Below are 17,884 nucleotides of genomic sequence, written 5' to 3'. Positions count from 1 at the left end.
CATGGATGCTGTAGCTTCCAGGACCCCATCCTCCCGCCCTTTGCCAGTACCTGACTGGAATGTGATCTCACTGAACATCATCCAGGTGTCGGCAAAGTAATACTGGCACTTGATGGCGCTGGCCATGCGATGAAGCAAGGGCACAGTGACGAACCGCGCACTGGGGTTGACGTCATCCAGCACCAGCACCGAGGAGATGGTGTTGGGCTCCCACTCATTGGCATCGGAGCGGAAATAGCACTGAACTTCCTTGAAGATCTTCACCCCCTTGGAAAACATGTTGTTGCAGTGCACCTGCATGGCAGCAACAGAGTCCCAGGTGAGCTCGACACCAGCACAGGCTGGCAGCACCCACGGCCCAGGGCAACTCCATAGGAATCGGAGACCCTGGGATAGTCACACAGGGAACACTGTGCTCATCGCGCCCTGCCCTTGGTGGCACCCTCACCCTAGAATCCTAACTTGTCAAGGGGCCCCAGGAGGAGGGGCTGGGGGACATTTCCTTAGCATTTCATCATAGGAAACTTGGCACTGTCTGAGGTCACAAATGGAGTGAGTCTTTGGTCTCATTCCAGTCACTAGCTGACAGGTCATAGAAACATAGTGATTACAGATAGAAGTGGCCCATTAGTCACCCACAGGCAGGGATAGTAAGTGGGGCAGTGCAGCGGGCTGAGCAGAGCAGGAGCTGGTGACTAGGGCTGAGGAGGCATGGTGCAGCTGAGAGGGCAGTGTAGCTTTGCATCACTCATGTTCACTATTCCTGACACAGCCCCCCTCCCTTCTCCCCCCCTCTCCCCCCGATGCAGGGCAGACTGTGTCCTAGACCTTAAGGCCTTGCATTGGCATTTTGCGAGGCACATGACAAAATCAGAGCCCTAGTCCCTTTCTAGAACGTGCCTTCTGCAGCCGGGCACATGGTTCTGAGAGACAAGGCCACAACAAGCCTCATTGATGTTACCAAGAAAGGTGCCCCTGGAGCTACAGACCTTCATGGTGGTGAAGTTTCTGATCCGATCAAATTCAAACGTGATTTCAATGTAGCCCCCAGCAGCGCTCTCATTGCGCCACCCCACGTAGTCATAGCCCGGCCACATGTGGTACTCATGGGTCTGTGTGAAGTCATCCAGGCCAGAAACACCGTCCGTCAGCTGGCCCAGTCCCTCAGTCATGCTGTAGACACCATGGAAAGATACAAGGGGGCGTGAATCTTTTTGGAAGTCCACACAAAAATCTTCCCGCTCTCTGCCTCCCACCTGTCCCCCCATCCCACCAGCACTGGGGAGTGTACAATGGGTGGGCATTTTTCATAAATGCTTTAAAAAACTGAAGGACTTTTTCATTATAGCTTCTTAAAATCATGAAACTAACTCTCTTTCCTCACTGAGTCCCCTGAGAGCCATTACGGCCTGTTTTAATAACACAGAGGCTCTGCAGCCCTGGGCAACCTTCAGTGGTTTAGCAGAGGTGCTTAGGAGTACTTGGCCTCACATGCTCATTTGTGTGCCGTTAAAGAACCTGGATGGACAGAGGGAGGCAAGAAGAGTGGGACAGACAGACAGACTAAAATGTTCAAACCTGGAAGTCTAAAGTTAGGCCCCTAAATAAAGAGGACCTGATTTTCAAGGGACTTGCTACTCCCAATCAGTCCACAAATCCCACTGCTAGTGGATTTGGGGTGGTTCTGTTATTGTAGGGTTGCCGCTAAGCACTGGACTGCGCGCCCTGTTGTTTGCAGGAGTGGGTTCTCATTAGCATGGATATTGATGGCACTGGTGTCTTGGCCTTAGAGAAGGGAGCACCAAAGTATTGGTTGGGGCCGCAAAGAGCCCATTTCAAGAATTACACTGACTTTGTGACCCGATGAGGGCTAGGAGGTGACAAGCATCCTTTGGTATGTGGAGTAAACTCCCAGGAGGAATCACAGGAGCTGCTTGACCTTAAGGGACCCCATACTGTGGGAAACAACTATTAACTCCACATCTGAGAGATCTCAGTGGGCTGCCTCAGTCACACAGGGGGCTCTAAGAGCCCCCAACACCCCTTCCAGGGGCTTTCCACAGCCTCCCAGCACGTCAAATGACCTGGGCTGAACTTATAATCTCCAGAATAATTGGCTATTTTCTCAGCAAGAGGCAGCAACTTGCGCCTTTGTTGGCCAAGTGGCTCCTTCCTTCTGTGCTTATGGCAAGGAAAACATGTTCTTGTTTAAATGGGCAAATGAGCACATCCCCGGCCCTCCTGCCTGCAGGGGCACAATCCCCGCTGGAGTGGGGTTGCTATTAGTTAGTTCGTTGAGTACTGATGATGTGCTCGGTGATGTACAGAACCGGAGGAGCTGACAAGTCAAACGACTCAAACAGGTGACCTTTGAACCACGTTTCTACCAAACAGCTTATCACAGGACAGCACTGGAGGGCCATTGTTGTGGAGCCCTTGGTAGAACATTGGCAGCTTGTCATTGCCAAGTCCTGACTTGCCCGTAAAACCCCTCCCCCACCTTCCCAGGCAAGGAGCTCTCCGAGAACTTACCTGTAGCCAAAAGCGCCGTCATACACAGAATCGTTGAGGTAAATGACTGTGCCGCTGGGAAGGACGAACTGCTGTCCAGCAGGCGCATTGTAGGAAACCAGCCCATCTGCCAGAGCAATTGGTGTGCAATTAGTGTGGGCCCAAACAAGCATCCCCCCCCAGCCAGGTTTGCAGCAGCTCTCCCAGATAAACAAAAAGGAGAGCACAATGCAACATCCACCTAGGCCAAGAGGCTCTTGATTGCAGCACAGACCAGAGATGAGCTCAGAAACAGACTGGGCTCCGCTCTATGAGTTTCACACAAAATAGATGGGGGAGAATGGCTGGAGGGAGAACTGGCCAGGCTGACAAATAGGGCAGTGAAACTATCATGCCAGCAGAGATATGGATGTAGGCCAAGAAGATGCAACCCCCCCATTGCCAGTCACATCACCTCACACACAACCATTGCTGCCACGTCCTCTCGCAAACTCCCATTGCTAGCCATGGACCTTACCACATTCCCACTGCCAGCCACAGCCTGTCACCTTCCCCCGCCCCACTGTCAGCCATATCCTCTATCAAACCTCCACTGCTGCCACCTCCTCACTGCCACCAATGGCCCCTCGCGAACCTCCACTGTGAGCCATGATCCCTCACAAACAACCATCACTCTCATGGCCTCTCACAATTCCCCATTGCCAGCCGGCCTCATCCCAATCCCCACGACCAACCACAACCCCTAGCAGCCCCCCATTGAAAGCCATGGACCCTCACAAACCTGGGCACTGATGCCATGGGGCCTTACAAACTCCCATTGGCAGCCAAGGCCCCTCATACACCTCCATGGCCAGGCCTGGCCCCTTGCAAACTCCACTGCCAGCCACGGCCTCTTACAAACTCCCATTATGGCCATGGCCTCTCACAAACCTCCATTCCTAGACAGGGCCCTTCACACGCCCCTACTGCTGCCACATCCCTAGCAAACCCTCATTTCCAGTCATGAGCCCCCACACCATTGCTGCCCCATTCCCTCGTAAACCCCGCTTGCCACAATCACATTGCAAGCCATGGCCCCTCACACAGGCCCATTAGTGCCATGGCTCCTTGCAAATCCTCAATGCTGCCTCGGATCCTCACCAACCCCATTACCCACCAGAGCCCCTCTCACACCCCCACTGTGAGCCACACATCTGAATTACTCCCACAGCCCCTCACAAATCCACACTGCCAGACACATCCCTTTGCACACGCTCATTGTTGCTATGGCCCTTTGCACTACCCCATTGCTGCCACTTTTCCTCGCAAACCCCAGTAGCCAGCCACAGCTCCTTGCACACATCATTGCCAACTATGGCCCCTCATACAGCTCCAGCCCCTCAAAAACCTCCATTGCCAGCCACAGCTTCTCGCAAACCCACATTACTGAAACGGCCCCTAGCAAACCCCATTGCCAGCCATGGACCATTGCACACCCACGTTGCCAGACATGGCCTCTTGCAAACCTCCATTGCTGCCATGTCCTCTCACCACCCCCCTTTGCCAGGCACAGCCACTTGCAACCCCCCCATTGCTGACACAGCCCCAAGCAAACCCCCATTTCCAGTCTTGAGCCCTCACAAGCTTCCATTGCTGCCAAAGCCCCTCACACAATCCTGTTGCCAGCCACGGCCTGTGTCAGGGTGTATAAACCCCACACTGGAGAACAAGAGATAAAAGAGCTGGCAGAAGCTGGACTAGGGGCTTAAAAGGGGAAGCAGAGCAGCTAAGTAGGGGGCAGGCAGTGGACAGGAGAAGACCCGTGGTCCAAGCTCCTGGGAAGGCGCCTCCCAGGAAAGCTTGCAGCCTGAGGCTTGGATACTGACCTGCCCAAGCCTGCAAGCGGGGGACTGGGGGCTTCTGAAAGTCACAGACTTTAATTGTGTGTTTGGTTCTTTATTTTACCCTGTGCGGAGAGGGGACACTGGTAGGAAGTGATTCAGGGAGGCAGCCGCATAGCACCCCAAGATGCCGATCTCAGCTGCCTACCATTGGGCCCTGAATCCTCTACCAGCCACTAAAGAGGGGACAATGACAGAAGTCTGTCCCTTGGTGGGGAATCTAGTTGGGAGACCCGGAAGGTCCAAGGGTCCAGACCCTAAAACCCCAACCCATGGGGGAAGTCCTGAAGTCCTTGCTGACTTCTGAAGATTTCCATATCATTGGATTCGAACATGTGACCTAGCCAGAGGGCTGAGTCGCTAATAGGACAGACCCCCAAACAGAGGATTTACTGTGAGAAAGGGGAAGTCCCGGGAGGAAGACAACTTGCCACACCCTAGCCTGACCAGGAGGCAGCACTGCTGGTGAGTGTTCCCCTTCCAAGCCCCATTGCCAGCCAGAGCCCCTTGCATGCCCCCACTGCCTAGAGATCCATGCAGACAGATGCATTTCACACTCCGGTAACGCATGTGGTGTGTTATGTCAGACCCCCAAACACAACACAGGGTCCCGCTGCCACAGTAAGAGCCCTTGTACCTGCAGCTCATCTGGGCCCCTGATCCATGGCACTGGAAATCGGTGTGACTGGTGCCCTTGCAGAGCCCCTGCTCACCTAGCCACGTGCAGCCATAGAGCTCCACTCGCAGGCAGACATTCATGGAGTGATCGGTGATGGGAATGAAGCGTATGAAGCGAGCTATGATGGGAGGCTCCAGGTCCTTGAGGACAATGTCATAAGGGTTGGTGTTTCCATCCAGCACCTGAGGACGACAGACACTAGCTGGCAAAGGGTGCTGATGCTGTGCAGCTGGGAGAGACAGGGGGCAGCTCACATACCCTACAGGCCTCCGAGTGGCTCATGGCTGCTGCACCCCACCGTACCCTGCCACCACCACACAGCTCTTCCCCACCACCGGGGGCAGGGAGCTCACCGCTTTTGCATCAGTCTCGGCATCTGTGTGGTAGGCACAATCCCACCGGTGCATGGGGCTTTGCCATTGTTAGGGGCCTAGGGCATGGCAGTAGATATGCTTGTACCCCCTGCAGTGAACTTCCATCCAGCACTACAGCTGTGGCAGCCTGGATGGTGCCAATGTTCATCTCCTGTCTACATTGCATTGGGGCAGGTGGGAGAGGTGGATTGGCATGAATGGGCATGGAGGGTAAAGCCTGCACTTCGACTCACACCTCCCTGGGCACTGCATGGCAGGTACCATCAGCATCTTCACTGACATTTGCCAATACTCCAGTGACCAAGCCCCAACTGCCCCAGAAACGGATTGCTGACACCCTTCATTGCCAGTACCCTAGTCAGGCAAGGGCATTCTCTGTCCTAGGGGATGGTGTTCTGCTCGTCGGCCAGGCACTGCTCCAGCCCCGAATGCCTGTAACTCGAGGTGGCAGCTGTAGAGACTCCTGGCCCACCTGGTACTGGATTTGCAGTACACACCAGTGCAGCAACACTTGGTTAGGGTGCCAGTCTGAGCGTGGTGGCGCATCCCACATGTAGGGCCCCCCTTCCCATCTCCAGGGCAGTGGGATCCTAGCAGGGAAGATTTATTAGCCTCCCCACCTCCTTACTTGCTTCCCATGCCGGTTCCTCCAGGAAATCCACCGGGTGCCATCCCGGCTATAATTGATCTTGTACATTGGTGCAAACTCATTGCCGTGGCCACCAGCGTGTCGCCCCTGGGTCCCCACCAGGGTGATAAAGTGCAGGGCGTGCAGGTCAATCTGAAGGAACTCCTTGAGGTCATCTGGCTCAACGGGGATCTCCGGACACCAAGCCCCATCGCCCTCTTCTGAATCAAGCCTGGGGCAGAGCAGGGTGGGGTAGGAGTGCAGAGGAGGAGAGAGAGTCACTTCCAAAAAGACTTCCTGTGAGAACCTATCATGGCACCCTGCTCCCCAGGCGTCAGACCCCACCCTGCCTTCCCTACAGCCCACCCTACCTGCCCCTGGGCTGGCCTAGCACTGACCAGGACTCTTCTAACCAGCAGTAATAGAGCAGGAAAGTCCCAGCTCCTCAGCCTCCAACCCTTAACTCACCTGCAGCACCAGGAGGGACTGTCCTTCCCCTCACAAGGAGCTGGCATATGGGGGTGGATTCATAGATTTGGGGCCCTGCAGTGGGGAGGGCTCTCCTTGAGGTCTCAGTTGTCTCATTATAAAATACTGGAGGAGTGTTCCCCCACCCCCTTTGAGTTCTGAGCTTCGGCCTTGGGCCCCTATAGGGACACCAGTCCCATGGCCAGGGTGGAGCTGGGCAAGGAGCAGCATAATCAGAATTTCTCCCTCCCACGGGCCATCTCGTGTTCCCCCAGCAGCTCACACTGGATCTGGAGTGCTGAAGCTGGGTGCCGTTTCTGAGCATGACCCATACATCTCCTCGCCTGCTGTCGTGTGGGGGTGTTTCCTTGCCTCCCCACTCACAAATCGTGTGCTCCCCTGATTTGATCCTGGGGCAGGTTCTGTATCTGACCCATCAGAAATCCCACCAGAATCAGGCCTGAGGGCCAGTGTGGGCCCTGGGGCTCTGTGGGCCCAGGGGAGGGGAATACCGCATCACTGCCCCCAGATCCTGCTCACCAGGGGGCACAACTGCAGTCCCTGCTCTCACCAGTCGTCACTTGTAGGCACCTGTTGGTGGCACTAGCTACCCGAAGTGCGGGAGGACAGGAAGCATGTGGGACTGCACTGGGTCAGGCAGACGGGACCAGGATAGTATATGGCAGGAACCGGAGGGTGTCATCATGGGCATGTTGAGTCTTCCTCACTGCCTCTGACGTGGGGCTGGACCTTCAATAGCAGCATGGTGTGTATGCAAAACTGGCCCCTGCTTCGAGCCCTACAGGAGCCCCCACAGCTGGGTCAGGGGCCAGGCATTAGAGGCAGAAACACAACTTGCAGGGCCTGCCACGTGAGAAGCTGTCGGGTAACTAAGGTGGCAGGGCAGAGCCCCAGATGGAGAGGTGAGACGGGAGGGGCCAGGAGAAAACATCTCCCTCCAATCACTGGAGATGATGCCTGACTTTTCCTCAGCACCGGGTGAGGAAGAGCAGTCAGTAGCACAGGAAGGAGGAGAGGAAGAGCAGGGAGACTGTAGACAGTGTCCTGCCACCAACTCCCCAATGCAGAGCGAGAGGCAGCCATAGGGTCAAACCCCAGCCTTGGGGCAGCCTCTGCTGGGCACCTGCTGGGTGTAGCATCTCTCTTGCAGTGCCCTCTCACACTTGGGCAATTTCCGGGGAGTGGGCTGGGCCAGCAGAGAAAGTGAGACCAATGGGGCTGTTCAGGGTGGGTTTATCTCACCCTGCCTGCAGGAGTTAAGATGAACATGGGTGGGAGGAGAGGAGACCCGGGGTGAGCGTCACCCATCAGCAACTGCTCCTTGCTGGCTCAGAGTCACTGCTCCAGCTGAGGGAACGTTCATGACAGAGTTCCTAGCACAAGGAACTCTCCCCAGCATGCATTCACAAATGAACACACGCATGCTTGCCGCATCCTTTACTGAGCCCAGAGTGAAGGAGGGAGCTCACAGAGGGCGCTGTGATGGCTAATGCTGGCTGCAGGGAGGCCCCTTGACATGTGCCCTTCCTGGGTCTGCAGGCATTACACACCCCATTGGGTCTAGTTTCCTGTGGAAAGGTCTGGGTTAGAAAGCTCATGGCTGCATGTCTTTCACCACAAAACTCTTCCCCAAATCTGCCCTGTCTTCTGACACACGGCATGTCCCTTTCACCCCAAGAATCCCCAAGTCTGAGCCCAGGTCTCCAGCCCCACTGTCCACTTGGTACGTTCCTTGTGCTCTCATCTCCGCTCTGCTCCCCTTTGCAGCTGGCTGGACTCTTCCTCACTCTGGGACCTGGCAGGAGACTGCTAGGGTCGGAGAGCAGCAGCTTCTCTCTTGCTGATGAACATGCCCTCAGCCTGCATTTGGAGGAGCCTCAGCCAGTGACCAAGCTGTCAGCCACCCTGGCACCTGGCAGGTGCTGCAGGGACTGGCCCCATGCAAGCCTAGCCATGGCTCCACAACACTGCCCCCAGGAACACATTCCAGGAACACTGTCTTGGGCCAGCCCCACAGCTGCCATGGAACCAAGGCCCCACTGCCTGCTTCTGGGAAGTGCTCTCCACCTCCCCACAGCTGCAGCAGAGCCTGCCTTGTCCTGTGCTGGGCCCAGGGCACAGGAGCAGTGGCAGCTGGCAGAGGAGTCTGTAAGAGCGGCAGCCATTGATGTATGCTGCACATGCAGGATGACACTGGCAGAGTGAGACTGCAGGTGCATGGAACACGCCCTGGGCCTCAGCACAGGGTCCTCGCCCAGCAATGGCCAGTCACAGAACAGGAACACCAGTGAAATCCTGCTATGGCCATTGAGAACATCAGTGACACAGCTGTCCCCTGTCATAGGGCGAGTGTGATACCAAGCAGCCAATCACCCACATGTGAAAGGCACACGGCTCCCTCGCGTCGGTTGCCCTCACCTTCCATACTTGGCTGCTGTGGATTCAGACCACTGGCTGGAGGCGGAGATGTCTTCGTCTGGGATGTGGCCACCTGACATTCCCAGAGGATAACGGCACACAGCTGAAACGAGACACACCATTGGCTGCCCCTTCAGTTTGCTCCAGTGATGTGGAGAATGCTCAGTGCTTCCGAGGAACTCAGAGCTGGCGCTCAGGAGAAGGTCAAGCATGGTGAAAGCAGCTCTGGGCAAGCTCCTCCCAATGCATGCCAGCCCTGCCCCACCACACTCCATGCTAGCTCAGTCCTGGGACCTCCCCAAAGCTATACCAGTGCACCACAGATATCACAGTGGTATAAGAAACAGGCCCATCAGCAGATCTCTAGTAGCACTTCCTGCTCTTCTAGGCTTTGGCTCCGCACCCCACACAAATATCGGTGCCCGGTATCTGGTGTAGACCCATAGACCCTCCTGCTATGCCAGCCTTAGGATCTCCACACAGCCTGGCTGATGTAACCATTCTTGATACATCCAGAAGCCCCTTCTCCTACCTCTGCCCTCCACACAGCTCCAGATACATTTCTGTCCCAGCCTGCAGCACCACTTGCTATTCTAGTGCCTGGCCCCTACCCCCCCAGTAACATCTCTGAAAATGTACCTGCCGCAGCCCCTCCTGGGCTCACACACAGCTCTGCCAATGCCGCTCACCCAAGCACAGCTATCCCAGACCCAGACCCCATCAAGAGAGCTTGGCCACCGCACTTCAGCAGGTCACACCTGTGCACCCTCCATGCTGCCATCCTGCGCGAGGGAAAGTGACTCCCCTCAGCAGGGTGGGGCAGGGAGGTAATTGACTTGTAGTTGGCAGTGGGGGTGTCTCTGGTATCCAGAAGGAGTTCCCAGGCCTGGCAGGAGTCCTCAGTAACAGCCAGCGTCACACAGAGACTGCTGCAATCTTGGAATAAGTGTCCTGAGCTCCTCTCGGCCAAAGGACCATCCAGGCAAAACCCTGCTCTGGCTGGCTGGCATTAGACAGAGCAAACCACAGACTCTCCCCCTGCATAGGACAAACAACAGAGTCACGACCCCCAGCAGAGCCGATAGAGCTGGGAGAAAGGACCTGCCCTACATGGAACCACCACAAAGCATAGCTCAGACTAATTAGCGGACAGTTAGCAAGGTCTATAGCTAGGCAGGATAAAAGATCCTCATGTTCTAGTGTTGCCATACGTCACCCCAGAAGTGGCTGCATTTCACAGTGGGTGAAGAGACCATATGCCTCCAACTTAACCTAGTGGAACTGACTCTGGGAGGCTGATCAGTCTTTAGCTCTCTGCTGAGAGTGGTGGCATGTGTGAGCTGTGCTAATGGCTCGGGTGATGGGAAGAAAGGGCTTTGCAATGATACTCAATGTGACCCATTTCCGATGGCATTGTGTTAGCAAAATGTCCACCAACCAGAGCACCTGGAGCTGGGAGGCAGTAAGTCGTCCCCCACCTCCACCACCACCACAGAGCGTGACACCACTAGAATTAGGAGTTTGTAAATGTTTATGAATCAGATGACACCTCCCAGATCCTTCTGCCACAGAATGAGATTTATTATGGTCCCACACTAAGACACACCTACTTTGCCTACATGTTCAGCAGAGAGACCCACTTTGCCAAAGTGATCAATTTTGGCTGTTTTGGGTTAAAATACACTTTAATGAGTGTTGCGAGAATGCAGAATCAGTCAGTGCTATGCTTGCCTGATGCAGCAACTCATGGTATCGGACACCATCAGGTGGTCGAGGGACGTCTATCTAGAATACATCACCGGACATCGGCAATACCGGGGGAGATGAGCTGGAGTGCCGATGAGAAGCAAAGTCGGGGAAAAAACTGAAATACTTCCCTGATGGATTGTGTTTTCTAAGGGACAGCCTATCCTAAATTCTCAGTTACTGAGGGACAATCTTCACTCATTCCTATATTTGCTTTCCACAACCAACTCTCTGTACTACTTTTCATGAGTGAAGTACCTGAATACTTGGATGCTTAATACTCTAACTGTATCACTGAATTTATTAACCTTAATCTGGGATACTGCAGATTATGTATTTTATGACTTTCAAACCAACCTTTGTACTTTTGGACAATGTAAACACTATACCCAGAGGTACAGACACTCTTTCCTTAACCTGTGTATTATATCATTTTAACATTAGCTTTAATAAACATTTTGAAATCTTGAACACTGGGATGACAAAGTGTTGTTTTCCTTAGTGTTTGACTAAGCGCAACAAACTGTACTTACCATGCCCTAACTGAGAGGTTCATGCTCACTCAGTGGCGGCTGGCAGAGGAGTCTGTAAGAGCGGCAAGTGCGGGGCCCGATTCGATGATTTAAATCCCTTTCAAAACTCTTGGAGGGTCAGCAGTTCTAACTCTGATGTTACAGTTCTAACTCTGATGTTCTCATTATCCATCTAAGTGGCCAATCCTTTTTTGAAATTTGCTAAGCTCTTGGTCTTTTCTACCTCTCTTCTCCAAGCGAAATACACTTTCATTTAAAACTCTCTTCCCAGGAAAAGTTTTCCAGGCCCTGAATCATTTTCCTCATCCATCACAGAGTCCCCTCTGATGCTGCTATATTGTTTTGGAGATAAGAGTGCCCAGAACTGCACACAGTATCCAGAGGAAGCTGCACCACTGAGCGATATCAAAGCATTAGAGTATTTTCTGTATTATTATCCCTCCTGTTCCTTACGCAGCCAAACTTCTGGTTTCCCCTTTTGAGCAGAGGGCTGTTGTGATAATTGGGCCTACACAATTACCCTCACTGTGAGCTCACCAGTAGAGAGTGAGTTACAGTTGCCAACCCTCCAGGATTGTCCTGGCGTCTCCAGCAATTAAAAAATAATCTTTAATTGAAGATTATGTCATACAATGAAACCTCCAGGAATACGACCAATCAAAGTTTGCAACCCTAGAGTGAGTGTAAGGTTATTGTGATCTGGGCTGGCTCCAGGCACCAGCGCAGTAAGCAGGTGCTTGAGGCGGCCCATAGAAGGGGGTGGCACCTCCGGCTCTTTGGCAGCAATTAGGTGGCAGGTCCCTCAGTCCCTCTCAGGGGGAAGGACCTGCCGCCGAATTGCCGCCGAAGAATGAAGCGGCGGTGGTAGAGCTGCAGCAGATCGCGGCTTTTTTATTTAATTATTTATTTTTTCACCACTTGGTGCAGCAAAAACGCTGGAGCTGACCCTGATTGTGATAGCTTATTAACTAGAACAGGGATCGGCAACCTGAAGTGGTGTGCCAAGTCTTCATTTAGTCACTCTAATTTAAGGTTTCGCGTGCCAGTAATACATTTTAACGTTTTTAGAAGGTCTCTTTCTATAAGTCTATAATATATAACTAAACTATTGTTGTATGTAAAGTAAATAAGGTTTTTAAAATATTTAAGAAGCTTCATTTAAAATTAAATTAAAATGCAGAGCCCCCCAGACTGGTGGCCAGGACCTGGGCAGTGTGAGTGCCACTGAAAATCAGCTCACGTGCCGCCTTTGGCACACGTGCCATAGGTTGCCTACCCGTGAGCTAGAACAACAAATGTTGATAGAAAAGGTGTGAAGAGGAGACAGCGTGACTGAGTCCAAACAGAAAGGCCTCCTAGCCCAGCTCAAGGACTGTGTTAAGATCATGCCTGGTAAACAAGAAAAATGTGGTGCTGGAAAGTAACTAACCAAAGTTGGTGTGTTGAATATTAGGCCTAATTGGTGGCTGAAATAACGAAGGGATGGGCTGTTCCATCCATCACTGCCTTTGGGGGTCTTACAAAGAGACTTTGGGGAGACAAACTGGCTACTGGAGCAAGTTTCACCATCATGGCTGCCACCCCCACCATCTCCTGGGCCCCAGATCTTTGTCATCCTGATCCAGACAGGTGTCCTGACTGGACCGGGCCAGACAGAGGGACCCAGATGACATCACCACCCCTACCAGCTCCAGCTGAATCCCAACCACCAGCTGGGATGTGAGACTTTCGCTCCTCCCTGCTCCATTGTGTCCTTTTCCTTCCCTACCTTATTTCTTCTCTTTCCTATCTCTCTCCTTTTGCCTGGCTTGGCCGGCCAAGACTGCCAGAAGCTGGGACTGGATGACAGGGAATGGATCACTTGATGATTACCTGTTCTGTTCATTCCCTCTGGGGCACCTGGCATTGGCCACTGTCGGAAGACTGGATATTGGACTAGATGGACCTTTGGTCTGACCCAGTATGGCTGTTCTTATATTTTGCAATGCTGCTGTGAGCCTGTGACCAGAAAGAGGCAACTAAAAGCATAGCCCTAAACAGCCCAACGCTGGTATAAGTTTGCCAGGTCTTGGAGTGGCTGATAAGTCCATATGCTGGGTCTGTGTTTTTCCAGCAGTGAGGCTGCAAGTGAGAGTCAGCTCCAGAAGCTGCATTTTCTATCTTTGCTGTTCTTTTCTCTCCCCTTCTGTGTGTGTTTGTTTTATTTTGTCTTCTACAAAACAAATCCGATTTTAACAATGGTTCAAGCCCATTTCAACTAACTTCTTCCCTTTTCCCAAAAAAGAACAATTATAATTTTAACACCATCTAAGAGACTGTCAAACAAGGGGATTTTTCCTTTAAAAACCCTTTACTGCTAATGGGAAAGGGAACAAGGGCTGTTGTTAAAATGAAAGCCTTAATTAATTTGAAATGTAAAGTATTAAATAACGTTTCCTTCTTTTCTGTTTCTTAATAAGAGGTTTAAAGGGATGTTTGCACCATGGTACTAAGCAGGCTGAGGTCTCTGCACATCAAACCCCAAACCTTGTTTAAAACTGTTTAATGTTGGACAGGTAGTCCTGTCAACACCTATGTCTATTTGGCCTTGTGTTTTTCCATCTAAATTCACGCAACAGGTCTTCATTGAGCAATCCACAATGAAACCCAGGTGAGACCAATACTGGATCCTGGGCCCATTCTAGCAGACATATTTGAAAAAGGATGTTGAAAAATTGGAGAGGGTTCAGAGAAGCGCCACAAGAATGATTTGAGATCTGGAAAACCCACCTCACAGTGAGAGGCTAAAGAAGCTCATTGAACAGGAGATTTAAAGCAACTTGATCACAGCCTAGAGTAGACATCCCTATACAGGGAGGAGATTTCTGAGAGCAGAGGGCTCTTCAATCTAGCAGACAAAGGCAGAACAAGATCCAGTGGCTCGAAGCGGAAGTCAGCAGAGTTCATTCTGGAAATATGGTGCAGATTTTTAATGAGGGTAATTAACCACTGGAACAGATTCCCCAGGGGTGTGATGAATCCCCCTCACTCAAAGGGTAGGTAGGTTTTTCCAAAAGCATCTGAGTGATCACTTGCAATTTCTGAGTAAAGACCAGATACCTTAAGATCAGCTCTAGCTCCACTATCAACTTTTTGGGCTGACTACAGAAACCCTGGGGAGGGTCTCTGGGTCTGTGTTATGCAGGTCAGACTAGAGCAGTGGTTCCCAACTTTAACAACCTGTGAACCCCTTTCACTAAAATGTCAAGTCTCACAAACCCCCTCCTAGAAATGAATATTTCCAGGGATTTTCTCCTTTGCCTAAGTATAAATTATAAAAGCAGTGATCTTAGAAATACAAAATTTGTTTTCATGACATGCTTGTTACACACGATTTATTATTAATTATTATTTATCATTACAGTATTTTTATTACATTATGAAAATGGCAACACTCTTCCAAGATCTCACTTTCGTAGCTTGTATCACTTTGAATAAGCCTGTTATAAGACAAGGCTCCTATATTTCATCAAGGCTTATGATATGTGAAACAGCATGAAGGTATTTAAAAAGACAACTCAAAGAGTTCCTCCTACACAAGCATTCAGTCCAGGCAAACAATTAGGGTGACCAGACAGCAAATGTGAAAAATCGGGACGGGGTGGGGGGTAATAGGAGCCCATATAAGAAAAAGAACCCAAAATTGGGACTGTTCCTATAAAATCGGGACATCTGGTCACCCTACAAACAATGCACGTTACAACAAAGCTTAAACTTGTTCTTCATAATAATTTTAAAAACAATACTAGCTACCTATTTAATTTTAAAAACAGCAAAAAATATCTACCTCCCATTCCATTTCTTATAGGAGTCTTGAAGTTTAAATCTCCTCAGTGTGATAGATATGCTTGCTTTGATCTGCTTAGCTCTTGGAAGTCCAGGGGCTGCTGGCCCTGTGCTGCCTGGGGTCCCTAGGGACAGCTCTGTCCGCCATTAAGGAATTTTTTCCCGAGAACCCCCTGTAACATTTCACGAACCCCAGTTTGGGAACCACTGGACTAGAGGATCACAATGCTCCTTTATGGCATTAAAAGCTATACACTTCTAGACCCTTGATCTGAATCAAGCCCAGGCCCATGACAAAGGCCACTCCCATCAGATGGCCATTCAATGACTAGTGTGAAATAAACAGAGGGGGCAGGGTCTAATTCCCATTCCTAGTGGGACAGGCATCCACAAGCACACCATTGCAGCCAGCACTATCAGGAAAGAAGACAATTACTGAACTGGCCATGAAGTACCCAGGGGCGGCTCCAGGCACCAGCGCACCAAGCGTGTGCCTGGGGTGGCAAGCCGCGGGGGGCGGCCTTCCAGTCGTTGTGAGGCTTCGGCGGCAATTCGGCAGCGGGTACACCAAAGGCGCGGGACCGGCGGACCTCCTGCAGGCATGCCGCCGAAGGCTGCCTCACTGCTGTGCTTGGGGCGGCAAAATACATAGAGCCGCCCCTGGACGTACCCGTCACTCCTTGAGGTGTAATGTGTGTGAGTGAGAGAGAGAGCACAGGCAACCTGGTGCTGCTCCTGTCATGGATACACAGGTGGTTTCAGTAGGGTTACCATATCTCATAAATAAAAAAAGAGGACCCTCCACGGGCCCTGGCCCCGCCCATTTCCCCACCCCCTAACCCCGCCCCAACGCTGCCCCTTCCCCGCCCTAACTCCGCCCCCTCCTCCCTCCCACTCCTAGCCAGGGGGAAAGGGCTCCCCCAGGGCTACCAGCTTCAGGGTTTGCCGGGCAGCCCCCAGACCCTGCGCCCCCAGCCGGCGCTTCCCCAGCGCAGCTGGAGCCCGGGAGGGGAAGCACCCAGCCGGGGACGCAGGGTCTGGAGGCTGCCCGGCAAACCGTGAAGCCGGTAGCGCTCGGGCTTTGGGCAGCCCCTATGCCTCCAGACCCTGCGCCCCCAGCCGGGGACTTCCCCTCCCGGGCTCCAGCGGCGCAGGGTCCGGAGGCACGGGGGCTGCCCGAAGCTGGTAGCTCTCGGGCAGCCCGGCTCTTAAACAGAGCCGAAGAGGAGCAGAGCCTCCAGCCGCGGCGGCTCTGCTCCTCCCCGACTCTTCGGCTCTGTTTAAGAGCCGGGCTGCCCAAGCGCTACCGGCTTCGGGCAGCCGCCGGAGTCCGGGCGGGGAAGTGCCCAGCTGGGGGCGCAGGGTCTGGAGGCACGGGGGCTGCCCGAAGCCGGTAGCGCTTGGGCAGCCCGGCTCTTAAACAGAGCTGAAGAGTCGGGGAGGAGCAGAGCCATTTTCCCGGACATGTTCGGTTTTTTGGCAATTCCCCCCGGACGGGGGTTTGACTGCCGAAAAGCCGGACATGTCCGGGAAAAAGAGGACGTATGGTAACCCTAGGTTTCAGCCTCTGTGCCTCTTGCTCCAGCACGTTTTACTAGGGAGAAATTCACTTGGAAAAGGCAACTTGTTCCTTTTGCTTTAACAAACTCTGTGTTTCTTTCCCACCTGCCCTAAAGAAACACAGGATAAAACCAGGCCAAGCAAGCAGCCTCCCGTGTCCCCTCCCACCATAGCATTCAGTTCAAATCACCATAAACCTGCAGCAGGCAGCACCTTTAGGCTTCCCACGAAGCAGCAGATTGGTTTCCTCTCGCTTCTTTCCACAGGCTGATTCACCGCCAGTCTGGGAATGGAAAAGTACCCGGTGCCGGCAGCCATGGCTGTGGCTTGGCACTCGCTATAGCCCATGTGTAGCAGCAGCTACAACACAGTTTCCCAAGAGCTATTTGTCACGCCTAGTTGCCAAGCCAGCTCCTGAAAGAGCGGCTTGTTCCCTGCTGTTTACTGTCTCACCACTGGCTCCAGCCCACTAAGCTCCATCCATAAACTTCCTCCAAGTAAATACACATAGGCAGGCCAAAGCCAGAGGCAAGGATGCAGCAAATGGGCCAAAGTGGCCCACAGACTCCTACCACGCAGTGAGCAGCTAACCTCATTGGGGCCTGCAGGACTACAAATTCCAGCATGCAGTGCTCCACCAGGAGCTAAGGGACCATTTACAATCCTGGGACCTCTCCAGAGGAGGGAAAACACTGAGAGCCCCAGAAGCAGCTGCACCAGTTTTTTGCTGATTTTAGCTAGTGCATTCAAAGCAAAGCACTGTGGGCGTTGCAGAGAAAAGCCATGTGATGGTATCTGGGTTATACGTGCCCTGCATTCCAAAAGGAGACAACCAGGTGTTCTTCCGCAGCCTTGCCAACCACAGGTATTCAAAAATCCTCCAAAAGTCATGAGACTTTAAAACATAAGAATGAATGTTGGGGTCTCTCTTTGCCTTCCGGTCTTGGAGCCTTTAACTAACACTCAGATCTTGATTTCCACCTTTTCCCCACAGCCTAGGGTTGCCAGGTGTCCAGTTTTCTACTGTTTAAAAGTCCGGTCGGCGGTGCTGTGGGTCCTGTCTTGGCTACGTGCTGCGCTCCGGAAGCAGCCAGCAGCAGGTCCGGCTTCTAGGCAGGGGGGCCACAGGGCTCCGTGCGCTGTCCCCACCCCGAGCACTGGCTCCGCACTCCCATTGGCCGGACCAAACCCAAACCCCTCATCCCCGGCCCCACCCCAGAGCCCACACCCCCAGCTGGAGC

The 17,884-nt window shown here is 52.8% G+C and overlaps 1 protein-coding gene across 1 annotated transcript in view; it reads right to left on the bottom strand.

The window, feature by feature from the left end:
• The window catches only part of DDR2 (discoidin domain receptor tyrosine kinase 2), an 89,665-nt gene that overhangs the window by 48,293 nt on the left and 23,488 nt on the right, over nucleotides 1-17,884 (bottom strand). Inside the window, 6 exon segments of the mRNA XM_065554773.1 lie at nucleotides 51-294; nucleotides 990-1,173; nucleotides 2,533-2,638; nucleotides 5,105-5,252; nucleotides 6,073-6,304; nucleotides 8,980-9,082. Of these exon segments, the coding sequence (XP_065410845.1) occupies nucleotides 51-294; nucleotides 990-1,173; nucleotides 2,533-2,638; nucleotides 5,105-5,252; nucleotides 6,073-6,304; nucleotides 8,980-9,082 (1,017 nt within the window).

The sequence above is a fragment of the Chrysemys picta genome, chromosome 8 (genome assembly GCF_011386835.1).
Source record: "Chrysemys picta bellii isolate R12L10 chromosome 8, ASM1138683v2, whole genome shotgun sequence".
In the NCBI taxonomy this organism is placed as follows: Eukaryota; Metazoa; Chordata; order Testudines; family Emydidae; genus Chrysemys; species Chrysemys picta.
This window is presented reverse-complemented; position numbering and strand designations above follow the sequence as displayed.